Genomic DNA, 13,843 nt, shown 5'->3' on the forward strand with positions numbered 1-13,843 from the left:
GAGATTAACTAGTTTTATTTTATCTTATTTTTTTAATGTCTTTTTTTTTTTTTAATAGAGACAGAGTGTGAGCGGGGGAGGGGCAGATAGACACAGAATCTGAAGCAGGCTCCAGGTTCTGAGCTGTCAGCACAGAGCCCCATGTGGGACTCAAACCCACAAACTATGTGATCATAACCTGAGCTGGGGTCAGATGCCCAACCCACTAAGCCACCCAGGCGCCCCAAGATTAACTAGTTTTAAATCTTCGTTTGTGGCCGGGGCAAGGAGGCCAGAGAAATGAAACAGCTGAGCAGTGTCCTATCCAACAGTTGTTTGTTCAGAGTTTCCTCCATGTTGGCCTTTTCTCCCAGCCAGCTGCCGCCCTCCTGGGGAGAAACCAGTCTTCTAATTCTCTGCGTTCCGAGAGTCAGTACCACTTGCACCTTGCTGGGTGTGCTGGGAGAGGTCCGTCCCAGGCCAGGGGCCCTGGGGTTTCCATGATAGTCAGGCCTGACCGTTCATGGAACCGTTCGCTTCTCTGACCTCCTTTGCTCGGGTTACAGCCACACCCGAGGGGCCCTGTCCTGGAGGTGTGCCTGGGGATGGCCCGGGGGCAGTTTTGCAGACCCCTCTTGGTCCCCACCTCTATTCTCTGATGACAGCTTGTAAGCTGAAAATCTTGGGTTTGTTTTGCTTTTTTCCAGATCATTTTGGAAAACTATGCATACCCTGGGGTTCTTCTGATTGGTACTGATTCCCATACCCCCAATGGCGGTGGCCTGGGGGGCATCTGCATCGGAGTTGGGGGTGCTGATGCAGTGGATGTCATGGCTGGCATCCCCTGGGAGCTGAAGTGCCCCAAGGTGAGGAGTGGGGAAGCGTTCTTTCAGGGGTGGTTGGTGGGGATGAATGGGAGCCTGTGAGACCCCAAAAGGGATGAGGGAATAGTTCAGACCCCAGTCTCTTTGCAGGGACAGGCTGGGGTAAATAAGCAGAAATGGGGATCTGGCAGGCAGATGCTTTGGCTTCCTGGCTGGAGCATGGCACATAGTGCCTGTAACTGCTGTCCCCCCTCCTATTCAAGGTGATTGGTGTGAAGCTGACGGGCTCGCTCTCCGGCTGGACCTCCCCCAAAGACGTGATCCTAAAGGTGGCGGGTATCCTCACAGTGAAGGGTGGCACGGGCGCCATTGTGGAGTACCACGGGCCCGGCGTAGACTCCATCTCCTGCACTGGTGAGAAGGGCGGGTGTGCAACGCGGCCTGCAGCCTGTGTAGGGCCTGATGGGGCTATAGTAGTTGGTCCATGGAAGGAGTCAGTGGCCTTCCCCTGAGTATCCATCTAGTCTGGGGACTTGATGGACACCTAGAGGTGGGGGGAGATTAGGTTCCTCTAGTCTAAGAGATCTTGGCCTCTTCCAGTGTCAGGCAGGTACCTCCCTGCTGCTTGGGGTGATCCAGAAAGGGAATCCCAGAGAGGATGGGGTAGTGGAATGGGGAATCCAAACCAGGGCTTCATTCGGCCCCACATCTTCCCTGGAGCCTCACTCAATTTCCTTGGATTAGACTTATCACCTCCTAGGCTGTGAGACCAAGTAGCAGCGGGCCCCTTCTCATCACTCTGGGTGACCTGGCCTCAATGCCTGGGCCCTCAGGCTATGCAGGAAGACTTGGAATAAGCCTCAGGGATGGTCTGGTCCAGACTTCCCCCGGTGCCTGCCTCAGCCCCACAGCGGCCCACAGGGCTCCTGTTCAGCTGCTCTTGCATCTCCAGAGACCGGGGCTCCCTCATACAGGTAGCCCTTACTACCATGGGACAGCTCAGTTCCGAAGTTGATAACAAGCGTGGTTCCATGTCGCAGAAACCTCAAGAGACAGGATATCTGTAAGGTGCGCCATATCTGTGTGAGGCTCTGTGGTCAGGACAGTGGACATCTTTCCAGTCTTATTGCTGGAAAACTTGAGACTCAGAGACACTTCCACATCACACTGTGGTGTGGCTGAAAGAGGGCACGCCTGGACGTCAGGCAGGTGGATCCAGACCTGAACGGCAGCACTTGCATTTGCTTTATGGCATGACCTTGGACCTCTCTGAGCCAGTTCCCTCACCTGCAAGGTGGACACAGTAAGGGCCTGGAACTAGAACCCGGATGGTAGGGGCTGAACCGCGTGTTCTCTTCGCTGGCCCTGGTTTTAACTGTGGGCCACGAGGGGCGAGTCTGCTTGCTGCCACTAGATGGCTGCATGAGTGAGGGAAGGAGTGACCCCAGCTCCCTGGTGTGAAGATGCGTGTGCACACCTGGCAGGTATATAGGGCCCATATCCAGCTGCTAGGCCAGCCTCACCAGCTCTGTTCCTCTACAGGCATGGCGACAATCTGCAACATGGGCGCAGAGATCGGGGCCACCACGTCAGTATTCCCTTACAACCACAGGATGAAGAAGTACCTGAGCAAGACAGGCCGGGAGGGTGAGCCAGCGGGGGCAGGACGGTCCTCAGAGCAGTCATGTTGCATGGAGACCCTTGAGCTACACCTTTCCCTTTAGGGCAGGGGTCTTTGGTGTTTCCAGATTGGCTTTAGAGGCCCTGAGAAGCCCCCAAAGGGGTATGAAGTTATGTGTGTTATGTGTTTCTGAGTAGCGTGTCTGCAGCTCCAACAGCTTCTCAAAGGACCTGGCATCTAACTTTGAAATCCCCCTGCCTTGAGATTGGAATTTAGTTTCACCTGAAAGGAGGGCAAAGTGTGGGGTCTTTTTGGTCTGGTCCCTGGTGCCCCCTACAGGAAGCTGCAGGAATGACACGGACCTGTTTATGATTCCTGCCTGGGAGAAGGAAAAAAACATTTGGAACCAGAACCACTTTCCCAGCCTCCCCCACAGTTTCCCTGAGGTGCTAGCTTGGCTTCTTTAAGGCTCAGAGGAAGAAACAGGGCCTGTGGGAGGGATAACTGGAGCTCCGGAAGGGAGATGAGCAAGGGTGATTGGTGGAAGCAGAGGCAGAGGGTCACGGGGACAGCTTGTCCAGTTGCATCCAAGTGCTGAGCACACGAAGCCCTGCCTGGAAGTCCTGTGCCTCTCTTTCATTGTCAAGTAACTTCTTCAAAACTCAACACTTCTCATCTCCAGGAAGCCTTCCCTGACTGTGAACCTTGGTTGGTGCTTCTGTGTCCCTGTGTGTGTGTCTGTTGTATCATATCATATACCAGTTCATTGATAGCTCCTTCATTAGATTGCATGGTCCTTGAGGGCAGGCACTGTGTCCTGTGCTGTTTTTATTGTTTCTTTGTCTGCTCAGTGTCCAGGGTCTGGTTTAACAGGTGCCGGGTAACTGGCTTGGATGGATGGATAGTCGGTCGGTTGGTCATTCTGTCTGTCTCATGACTGTTTTCTGTTCCACATGCTTTAATCTCCTTCCCTTACTGATTTCAGACATTGCCAAACTAGCTGATGAATATAAGGATCACTTGGTACCTGACCCGGGCTGCCATTATGACCAACTGATTGAAATTAACCTCAATGAGGTAAGGAAGGAGGTGGGACCAAGGAATTTTTGAGAGTGGGGCATTCAGGCCCCATGTGGGGACCCCTGCTGGGTCCTGTCTGCCCATTCATAGGAGTCTGAGGGCCTTTGGTTCCCCAGTGCCCCTGCACACTGCTGCCCAAATCAGGCTGCGGTTGGGTGGGAGTGTTGGCTGTGGCTGGCGATTCAGAAACTGGCTCAGTTTACGTCCACCTCAGTGTTAGCTGAAACCACAATTTTGCCCTGGAGTTTGTTTTGTCAGAATTCAGAGTCACGGCCCAAGGTTCCCAGGCCTGGGCAGGGTCTGGCACCCTGAGACCTGCAGGCCACAGTAAGCATCTGGAAGGCCAGAGGGAAGGCAGGCTGGAGGAGCAGAAGCCGCGAAGTGGAGTGCTTGAGGGTTTAGGCCCTGAAGCCAGTCTTCATGAATTCAAATCCTAAGTCCTGACTCTGCCACTTAAGCCTGTGACCCTGAACAAGTTACTCAACCTCTGTGGGCCTTAGTTTATCATGTGTAAAATCTCAAGTGGCCACGGGAATTGAATGCATCAGTTCACATAGTAATAATTGAGAATATCGAGAGCTGGTGTGCCAGGCACTTTGCTAAGTGTTTGCATGTTTTGGTATTATCACAAAGTACCTGGCTTTAGGTCTATATTTGTCATAAGATTAGAGAAGCATCACATTGTAGGAGATAATGGACTTACGAAGTTGACCTCCTTGACTTATTCCATGCCTTTGCCACCTCCTAGCTCTGTGACCTTGAGCAAGGCACGCAATCTCCTTCATCGGCAGAATGGAGAGGATACCAGCTTTACGGGGTTGGAGGGATCCTGGAGCTGGCGCTTGTATAGAGCCCACTGCTTGGGTGTTTTCCTGGGTTGAGGTTTGAGCCATAAGTAGGCCTTCCGGGTCCTCTGTGAGGACTTGGTTGAGTGGGAGTCAGGCAGCCTCTGAAGAACAGATTTAGCCCCTCCCCTTTCCCTCTGTTCCTTCAGCTGAAGCCTCACATCAATGGGCCCTTCACCCCCGACCTGGCTCACCCCGTAGCAGAGGTGGGCACTGTGGCAGAGAAGGAAGGATGGCCTCTGGACATCCGAGTGGGTGAGTACCTTGCACCCTGTGGGTTTAACAGGCCTCCAGACCACTGGGTTAACCATGTGCTTACCACTGAGCGCTTTCTAAAGGTACCAGGCACTTTCTCAAATAGTTGGTTCCTTCCTTATGGCTTTTTAAAAAAAAATTACCTTTTCTTGGTATAAAAGAAACATGCTTATTGTAGAACATGTTGACATAACAAATTTTTAAAGACTCCTAATCTTAACCCCCAACCAGAAACCAGCTCTACGAGTTCTTTGAGGTACACTGTTTGAGTGTGTGTGTACATGCTGATGTGTGTCTGTTTTTGCTTTACAAACACTTCATCATCCCTGTTCACAACAACTTCAGCAGCCCTCGTTGCCTGATTTCACATTACAAAGATACACTAGCACGTTGGGATGACGGGCCCCTGCTCCTGTCACAGTACAGTGTGACTGGAGCATGGACCCTGAAGCCAGGCGGCCTCGCTTGGAAGGAGGCTCCGGTGCTGCATCGTTGGGTGACTCTGAGCAAGTTACCTGACCTACCTGTGCCTTGATCCCTTGTCTGTAAAATGAGGGTGATACTGTATTTACCCATTAATGATGTTGGGAGAGGTGATGAGTTAATATGTGCAAAGAGCTTTCTTTAGTGTCCAGCACAAAACAAGTGCTGTGTAACATGTTCACCCTTCTCAGATTAAGTGAATATTTTAAAATGTTGGTGATTTAATTATAAATAAATTGCTGTTCTGATGAGACTGTTGATATCTGTAAACAATGTGTGATGTCATCCAGTCTTTACTTTTTGGATAACTGTCATACATTTTTGAAAATGATTCTATTTCTCCCTGATTATAAAGCAATTAAAAAACAGAGAATATTCAAAAGTAGAGGAAAATTAGCATCTCTTAAAAGCCATCATCCAGCCATGGTCACTGTTAATATTCTGGAGTGAGCCCTCTGATTCAGTGTTCGTGTCATTTCACTGGCACATCGTCTTCCCTTGAGTGGCTGGGCCACAGAGCAGCCCGTCCTTTATTGTTAGGCAGCTGGATTGCTTCCAAGTTCTCTCCGTTTAGAACAGCCCCAGGCCCAGCACAGCTGGTGAACTCTTGACCAAGTCTAGATAGTTGATGTAAGGTGGAGACCTCTGATCTTGACTCCTGGCCTCACTACCCACAATGTACCAGGTCTGATCGGCAGCTGCACCAACTCCAGCTATGAGGACATGGGGCGCTCGGCAGCCGTGGCCAGGCAGGCGCTGGCTCATGGACTTAAGTGCAAGTCCCAGTTCACCATCACACCGGGCTCTGAGCAGATCCGGGCCACCATTGAGCGGGATGGCTATGTGAGTGCCCACTCCCCCGGCCCCTGGCTCCCCCTCCCCACTGCTGAGCAGTGTGACTTCAGGCAGGACAAGCCACAGTCCTGTCAGCCGGGGTGGGTACAGGTGCCCCACAGCCACCCTGGGGTTCCGGTACAGCTCTTCATCCCTCAGGCTGCCAAACCAGCCTTTCCCATCAGCCACCAGCCTGCCCCTGACAATTCCCCATCCTCTCTTCCGCAGGCACAAATCCTAAGGGAAGTGGGCGGCATCGTCCTGGCCAATGCCTGTGGCCCCTGCATTGGCCAGTGGGACAGGTGAGAGGCACACCTTCGATGGGACAGCCCCTGGTGTCCTGGGGTATGGAGCCCCAGCTGTTGAGGGGAAACATTACTGGGTGGTGAGAAGAGACTCAGCCCCAGGCCTGTAGCTTCCGGGGCTGTTGCACACTAGACTTTTCTAGGCAGGACTGGAAAGTTGGGCTGGAAGCAAGAGGAAGAGCCCTGCCGTGAGACTGACTGGGCTGCTGGCTGAAGCCAGATGCAGCCAGGGGCTCAGATGGAAACATTTGAAAGGAAGCAGTGGCCCCAGGTCAGGAAACTCAGGCTTCAGTCTGGGCTCCCTGTCTTAGGTGCGGTCTCAGGCAAACGCCTGTGATCTCCCAGCTTCCCTCCTGCTCTATATGCCTGAGTCCCAGGGAGGAGGTGACTCAGGCAGACACACTTAACCCTATCTCTGACCTGGCAGAAAGGACATCAAGAAGGGGGAGAAGAACACAATCGTCACCTCCTACAACAGGAACTTCACAGGCCGCAATGACGCAAACCCTGAGACCCATGCCTTCGTCACGTCCCCAGAGGTGAGACTGCGCAGCCCGGCCATAGCCCGGGACTGCCTCTGGGACCCTGCCCCTGGCGGGTCAGTGGGGGAAACAGTCTGGAACAGGGTGTCTGACCCGTGGGGCTGTTGAGGGAGGGTTGGCATCACAGAGCAAGAGGTTGTCTGGGCAGAAACCTAGAGCCACAGGGCTCAGGTGTCCTACTTCCTCAGTGCTCCCTGCCTGGCCCCCTCACGTCCCAGGAGCCCCAGCTGCTTGTTTGGCCCAGCTATGGTCCTAAGCGGGAGCTTGGAATCATCACCCAGGACAAATGCCAGCCTTGCCTCTTCCTGGCTGGATGGGTTTGGCCAAGTCGCTTTCCTTCTCTGTGCCCCGGGTCCTCTCGGGATTACGTGAGCAAGTCTGGAAAGGGCCTCTTGTTGTTATGATGAACATCCACTGAGCCAAGTGCTCCCGGCCTCAGCCGTTGTCAGCACATGGCCAGTCTTTCTTGTCTTTTTAAAGGAGTGTTCCAGAAATACTTTTACTTGCTAAAAATAAGAGGTGGTGCCGTCCATTGCTTCAGCTGCCCTTTTTTAATGTTAAATTATTTCTGAGAAAGACAGAATGCAAGAGGGGGAGGGAGGGGCAAAGAGAGAGGGAGACCCAGAATCCGAAGCAGGGTCCAGGCTCTGAGCTGTCAGCAGTGAGCCTGAGGCGGGGCTCGAACTCAGTGAACCCGCAAGATCATGACCTGAATGAAGCCAGACACTTAACCAAGTGAGCCACCCAGGTGCCCCTTCTGCTGCCCGTTTAGGAACATTTTTGTCACAGCATTGTTTCTGTGCCAGGCGCATGCCCCTGAGGGGAGAGACTATCCCTGAGGAAGTCACGGAGGTCCAGGCCCAGTGGCCCGCACTCCCAGAGATGTTCTTGCAGTTTTGGCCTCTGTAGGGAGGACCGAACTGTGGAGAGCTTACATATACATGGGCTCTTCTCAGTTTATGTCTGGGCTCCCATCAGGGTCGGGGATGGGAGTGGTGTTTGGTACTAACCAGCAGTGGTCCGCCTCCATTCCAGATTGTCACAGCCCTGGCCATTGCGGGCACCCTCAAGTTCAACCCAGAGACCGACTTCCTGACAGGCAAGGATGGCAAGAAATTCAAGCTGGAGGCCCCAGATGCAGACGAGCTTCCCCGAGCGGTGAGCAGGCACTGCCACCCAGTGCTGTTAGCTGCTGCAGGCCTGCCGTGGGCCCCTGCCTGTTGCTGTGTGGCCAAGGCACTCCTTCCCAGCATGCCAGCTTCCTGGCCCTGTCACCCCCCCGGGCAGGCAGGATGGCACAGTTAGCAAGAATGAGGCAGCTCTGCACCAGAGGGGAAGGTACGGGGCACACAAGAGCCCGTCTGCGTGAGGACTGAGGATTCGGCACCCAGCACGTCCCTGTCTCCTGCAGGAGTTTGACCCTGGGCAGGACACCTACCAGCACCCTCCCAAGGACAGCAGCGGGCAGCGAGTGGATGTGAGCCCCACCAGCCAGCGCCTGCAGCTCCTGGAGCCTTTTGACAAGTGGGATGGCAAAGACCTGGAGGACCTGCAAATCCTCATCAAGGTCAGCGACACGGGCGGGGGATGGGGAGAACGGTCCCAGCCTGTCAGGGGGCCCTCCCCTTGGCAGCAGGAAGGGCTGTGAAATCACGTGTTCTCGCCTGGGCCCCAGGGAGGAAGGTCAGGACCAGGGTCGGGGGAGGGAGGGAGGCGTGGCTGCTGAGAGAGGAGCCAGGGTATGCACAGCCCCGTCTCCACCGCCCGGTGCCAGGCCGGGCTGGATCTGGCCAGCTGTGTCTGGGGCTCTCGGCCATCTGCTGCAGCTGGTGACGGCCCCCTCCGGCGGCCACAGGCAGTGGATGCAGCACAGGGAGGGCAGGAAGGGCACACGTGACCTTGCACAGCAGGGTCCGCGCCTCTGGCTTGACCAGATAGGCTCCAAAAGCCATCAACCCCTCATTCGCACCCTTGGGCATTAGTTGGCATGGCCCGTGTGTGGGAGCTGAGCAGACACAAGGCTCTGGTGCGGCCGGAGCCCTTAAACCCGTCAGACATGATTTCACGCTGTTTACTAAGAGTCTCCAGGCAGTGACACAGCCAGTATTAAGCCCGCATGATAGAAAAAGCTGGTCACCAGCCAGGAGCAGGACACATCCTTGGGCTTCTCTGTGTCCAGCATGAGGTCAGTAGCTTATTCCAGCCTGGGCACCACTTACGTGGGGACCTGGGTCTGAGCGTGAGTGAGCATACACCCCTGCCCTGCCTGTCCAGCCTCTGTCCTTGTGAGTGCCCTGTCCTGGACAAGCCCCTGAGCACCACAGGGCCTTTGAAGGATAGGTGACGGTCTTGCCTGAGCCCTCGTGGACAAAGTGTGGCAGCACCAGGCCTGCAGACCTAGTGTCCAAAGCCAAATCCGCTGTTCTTGTCACCCTTCCTGGGGCCGGCTGCTGGGCCTGCTGCCTGCCTGCAGGAGGGCTTCTCCCTTCATCCACTTATGCACACGGCACACCCTGACCTTAGTTCTCTCTTGTTACCCACTCTTATTACCCACCCAAGGTCAAAGGGAAGTGTACCACTGACCACATCTCCGCTGCCGGCCCCTGGCTCAAGTTCCGTGGGCACCTGGACAACATCTCCAATAACCTACTTATCGGTGCCATCAACATCGAAAACGGCAAGGCCAACTCCGTGCGCAATGCTGTCACCCAGGAGTTTGGCCCTGTCCCGGACACTGCCCGCTACTACAAGGTGGGTCCCGGTCCATAGGGGCAGGGGTGGGGGCGCACGGAAGGGGTGCTTTCCAGGACCCCGCACCAACAGCTCTGCAGTTGAAGGACGCCCTGGTGCTGTGGGGGCGCTCCTGGGTCATCCCCGTACACGCCTGCTCTGGGCTCCAGTCCCACACTGTGGCCTTCCCCTGAAAGCCTGCCTCCACGCTGAGCACTCCTGGGTAGGTTGCACCACCTCCCAGGGCCTCTTCCAGATGGCCAGGGCCTGTGTCTGGTCACCTGTGTCCCCTCAGGGCCTGATTTGGGCCTAATTCACCTCTGATCTCACCAGCCCCTCTTTGGGGAACGGGTAAGGAGGGACCTTTTTAGCCACCTGACCTGTGAACCTCAGGAAGCCCAGGGGCAGCAGGCAAGGGGTCACTGCCTCCTCGCCCTCATACCCTCCTCGCTTGCCTGACAGGAACACGGTATCCGGTGGGTGGTGATTGGAGACGAGAACTACGGGGAGGGCTCGAGCCGGGAGCATGCAGCACTGGAGCCTCGCCACCTCGGGGGCCGGGCCATCATCACCAAGAGCTTCGCCAGGATCCATGGTAAGCTAGAGCCGGGTCCAGCCACACCCACTTCCTGTACGGGCCGCCCAAGGTCACCCAACCTGCTGGTGGCCGAGTCAGCCCTGAAGCCACACGCCTGCTTTCCAGGCCATGTCCGTAGCTCCTGTTTCCCACCATAGTCTCTACCCCTTGTGAGTCGTGTCGAGTGTGGTGCCCACAGCTTCCCATCTCGGGAAGCCCCAGTCTTGCTTCCAAACCTGCAGACCCAAGCAACTGGAATCCAGGGCACATGGTCAGATGGTTTTCTGATCGTGAATGTGTGTCAGGAAGGCCAAGACCCAAACCAGCATGCCTACAGCAGGTTCTCGCAGGAGGACCCCAGAGGGCAGGCTAGGGTGCCCCTCCCAGAGCCCTCACTGGGCTTAGAAGAGGACGCTCTCTGGGCTGGTGAGGTTTCCTCTGCAGAGAGGATTGGCTCTGCCTTCTAGAAACCAACTTGAAGAAGCAGGGCTTGCTGCCTCTCACCTTTGCTGACCCGGCCGACTACAATAAGATTCACCCCGTGGACAAGCTGACCATCGAGGGCCTGAAAGACTTCGCTCCTGGCAAGGTCAGGGGGCCAGGGAAGGAGGGTGGGCCGGGGACAGCCACTTCGCTTCCCTTCCTTCTACACCCATTTCTGGCCCCACTTATTCATCCCATGAGCCTTTGTTCCAGCTGGTAGGGCCCTTAAATTCTCCAGGCACCCCCCTCAGAAAGGAGGTGTCTTCCCAGAGACAGAGGGCGAGCCAGCTCAGGCTTGGCAGGGCCCACGTGGCCCGGAGAGTTCTGCCATTGGGTCTGACCACGGCCACTCCAGCTCAGACCTGGCCTAGACCTGGGTCTGCCTGCCGGTCCACTCTGGGGGTGCCCTACCTTTCTGATTCTCCAGCAGAACCGAGGGTCATGTTCCTAAGAGCCATTCCCCCTCCCTCTCAGCCCCTGAAATGCATCATCAAGCACCCCAACGGGACGCAGGAGACCATCCTCCTGAACCACACCTTCAACGAGACCCAGATTGAGTGGTTCCGTGCCGGTAGCGCCCTGAACAGGATGAAGGAGCTGCAGCAGCAGTAAGGTCCGGCCACGCCACCCTGTCCACGTACTCTGTGGACCCAGCTCCAGGGTCCCCGGGGCAGTCTGCGCGTCATCAGAACTGGATCTGCCCCCATCCAGCCTTGGCCTCCTGCCCTCCCTTCCCTCAGCCGGCAGAGGGACACACGGTTGGGTGGGGGCGGGGTTCTTAAAAGAATGTTCCAGCCCTGTCTTCCCATTTTTAGTCTGATTCAGATCTTGAGCAACTCCATGCAACTGTATTTATTTTTGATGACAAGACTCCCATCTAAAGTTTTTTTCCCGTCTCATCATTTCACTGGTGGCTCAAAAATTTTAAAGAAACTTACGCTCACATGAGGAAAATAAGAATCCAAACTCAGTGACTGTTCCGGTGTGTGAGTGGTGGTGTCTGTACCGTTCCCAGCTCCAGGGCTCGGGGTGGGTCTTTGTGGCCAGTGAGCAGGGGCTCCCACTACCACGCCATGGCTGACCTGCCACGTGTAGCAGAGGATCCGTGAGAGGTGACTTTCCATGGTTTCTGAGTGCCCTGCCCTAACTCACTTCCGCCCACAGTGGAGCCTCCCCCACATGGCTCCCCGCTGGGTGCCAGGAGGCTGGGCCCAAGTCGGAGCCACCCCCCCCTTCCCCTGGGTGTGGAGTCAGCCCTCCAAACACCCCAAGGCGGGGCACAGACCCCTTCTCAGAGGCCACGTTGTCCAAGGTCACAGCCGGTCTAGGACGTGTACTGTTCCCTGCCCCTTAGCACCAAGTGGTGACAAGCACTGTTCCAAGCTACTACTCTCCCTGGAGTGACGTCCACCAGCAGTACCTCCACCTCCACGCTCGGTGCCCGTGTGAGTTCAAGGCCAGAGCAGGAGGCAGGCCCCACGGAGAGCCCTTCCTCAGCACAAGACTTGCCTGACCTCTAACAAGCGAGCTGTTCGTGCACAAGTGAATGATGGGGCGGGAGGAACCTGGCAAAGCCATTCATTCAGCTGAGTCAACAGCGTGGTGTCTGCCCTCATTCGGGAGGGCATCACCAGCCGACCCACAAGGTGTTCCTGACTCGGCCAAGGTTTGGAAGTGACAGCTGTACCGCTGGTGGGAGGGGTGACATGGCCCTTCACCAGCCCTGACCTTGGGCCAGCTAAGCCCAGGCCCCCACCTTCCATGTGCTGGTGGGAAGAAAGGTGGTCGTTCCTGAAAGGTCAAGATGCTGGTCAACAGGTGGCGGCTGCCCCTGGCCAGCCCCTCACTCTTGGTGACTTTAGGAGCCACCAGGCTCCGCCAGCCCAGAGCCTGCAATGCCGACGATCCCTCACCCCCACGTCCTGCCACCAGGGGGAGATCTTCTCAGCAGTGATCTGGCGAGAGGAAGGACGCGCTGTCCTAGCAGTGGCAACGCGGTGACCTCAGATCACGGAGACAAGGTGGATCCTCCCTGACTGATGCTGCCCTTGTTTATTACTTTGCTGTCACCAAGAGGCAGAAGTCCACAGGGACAGTGGGACTTCAGGGGTAGCTCCGGGAGCAGGGCCAGGATGGCAAGCGGGGGGACAGTCTGGTGGGGTGCACACTCTGCTCCTCGGCACCCGCGGAAGCTGCTGTAGTCCCCACAGCTGGTGCCACCACCTTCCCCGGGGCTGGGGTGGGGTCTTCAGGTCGGCAGTCAGCGTGGTCAGCGGCACCGCCTTCCCCGGGGCTGGGGTCCGCCGTCCAAGCCCCAGGGCTAGCTGCTGGTCCACCAGGAGAGGAGGCCCAGGCCCGGCTCGCTGATGGATCCCTGCCAGGGGCAGACAGAGAACAGGCACATGTCATCCGTCTCACGGCTTGAGCCACCTCGGGGGGCAAAGGGGCCCTTCCTTCTGGGCGCCTGGCACTGGCAGAGGAAATGGGGACCCGAGCACGCAATGGCCAGGAGACCGAGAAGCCCAGGGGCGCCAGCTGCCGTACGCGAACACAGCTCAGGCGCCCCCCTCCTGCCCCAAGGCCTCGGCTCAGTCGGGTACCCTTCCTCGCCCCCAGGCCTGCCCAAACTTGGGCACCGGCAGGCCAGTGCTGGACATGCGCTGTCCTGCCGGAAATCCTAGGAATCGTGAGCCCCAGCCTCCAAATACACGCAGAGGCGATGGCCTTGACAAAGAACGGCGGCCCCCAAAGCGAACAACCTGCAGCATATGTTAGACCAGAAAAGCCCCCCAGCAAGCCCCTGAAGCGTGCCTGACTTCGTCCATCACCGTCTCACCCCATGAGGGGACCCAAGTCAGATCAGGCTGGTCGCAGCTGCCCTGCCACCTCACGCCCACCCAGGGTCTGGGAGGGGTGCAGCCTTGCGGGCCCTCCTTCCCTGTTGCCCCACCTTTGACTCACTCCCAAGCCCCTTCCCTGGTCTCTCTCCCTTGGCCCATTTTTATCAGCAGCTGGTCCCCCAACTTGGGCCCCGTCCCTCTTGCAGTCAGTCAGGGGTCTGACTGTCCCACCCTCCCTGACAGCCACGCAGCTCCACTCACAAGTGTTACACCCTGGCCCGGGACCTGAGAAGCGGGCTCCCCAGGGAGAAGCAGCTGCCTGAAAACCAAACGGACCTGCACCCGGATTTGCAGGCAGAGGGGTTCGCGGCGGCGAACCTGGAGTGAATGTCCAAGCAGCGGCTCCCGCGCCCATCCACCGCCCAGGGGCCCCCCCCCCCCCCCC

The 13,843-nt window shown here is 56.8% G+C and overlaps 2 protein-coding genes across 3 annotated transcripts in view; one reads left to right on the plus strand and one right to left on the minus strand.

The window, feature by feature from the left end:
- Positions 1-11,537, plus strand: part of ACO2 (aconitase 2) — a 52,198-nt gene extending 40,661 nt beyond the window's left edge. For both annotated transcript variants that reach the window (XM_077757948.1, XM_077757949.1), the window contains exons 5-18: positions 687-845; positions 1,067-1,217; positions 2,346-2,450; positions 3,410-3,501; positions 4,499-4,604; positions 5,773-5,930; positions 6,150-6,223; positions 6,654-6,765; positions 7,804-7,926; positions 8,180-8,335; positions 9,328-9,519; positions 9,961-10,093; positions 10,543-10,664; positions 11,033-11,537. In XM_077757948.1, coding sequence (XP_077614074.1) covers positions 687-845; positions 1,067-1,217; positions 2,346-2,450; positions 3,410-3,501; positions 4,499-4,604; positions 5,773-5,930; positions 6,150-6,223; positions 6,654-6,765; positions 7,804-7,926; positions 8,180-8,335; positions 9,328-9,519; positions 9,961-10,093; positions 10,543-10,664; positions 11,033-11,170 — 1,821 coding nt within the window. In that variant the 3' untranslated portion in view covers positions 11,171-11,537. The remainder of the gene's footprint in view (positions 1-686; positions 846-1,066; positions 1,218-2,345; positions 2,451-3,409; positions 3,502-4,498; positions 4,605-5,772; positions 5,931-6,149; positions 6,224-6,653; positions 6,766-7,803; positions 7,927-8,179; positions 8,336-9,327; positions 9,520-9,960; positions 10,094-10,542; positions 10,665-11,032) is intronic.
- Positions 11,538-12,584: 1,047 nt separating this feature from the next.
- POLR3H (RNA polymerase III subunit H) overlaps positions 12,585-13,843 on the minus strand; it is an 11,694-nt gene continuing 10,435 nt past the window's right edge. Inside the window, exon 6 of the mRNA XM_077757950.1 lies at positions 12,585-12,932. Within this exon, the coding sequence (XP_077614076.1) occupies positions 12,879-12,932 (54 nt within the window). The 3' untranslated portion in view covers positions 12,585-12,878. The remainder of the gene's footprint in view (positions 12,933-13,843) is intronic.

The sequence above is a fragment of the Crocuta crocuta genome, unplaced genomic scaffold (assembly GCF_008692635.1).
Source record: "Crocuta crocuta isolate KB4526 unplaced genomic scaffold, BGI_CrCroc_1.0 scaffold143, whole genome shotgun sequence".
Taxonomy (NCBI): domain Eukaryota; kingdom Metazoa; phylum Chordata; class Mammalia; order Carnivora; family Hyaenidae; genus Crocuta; species Crocuta crocuta.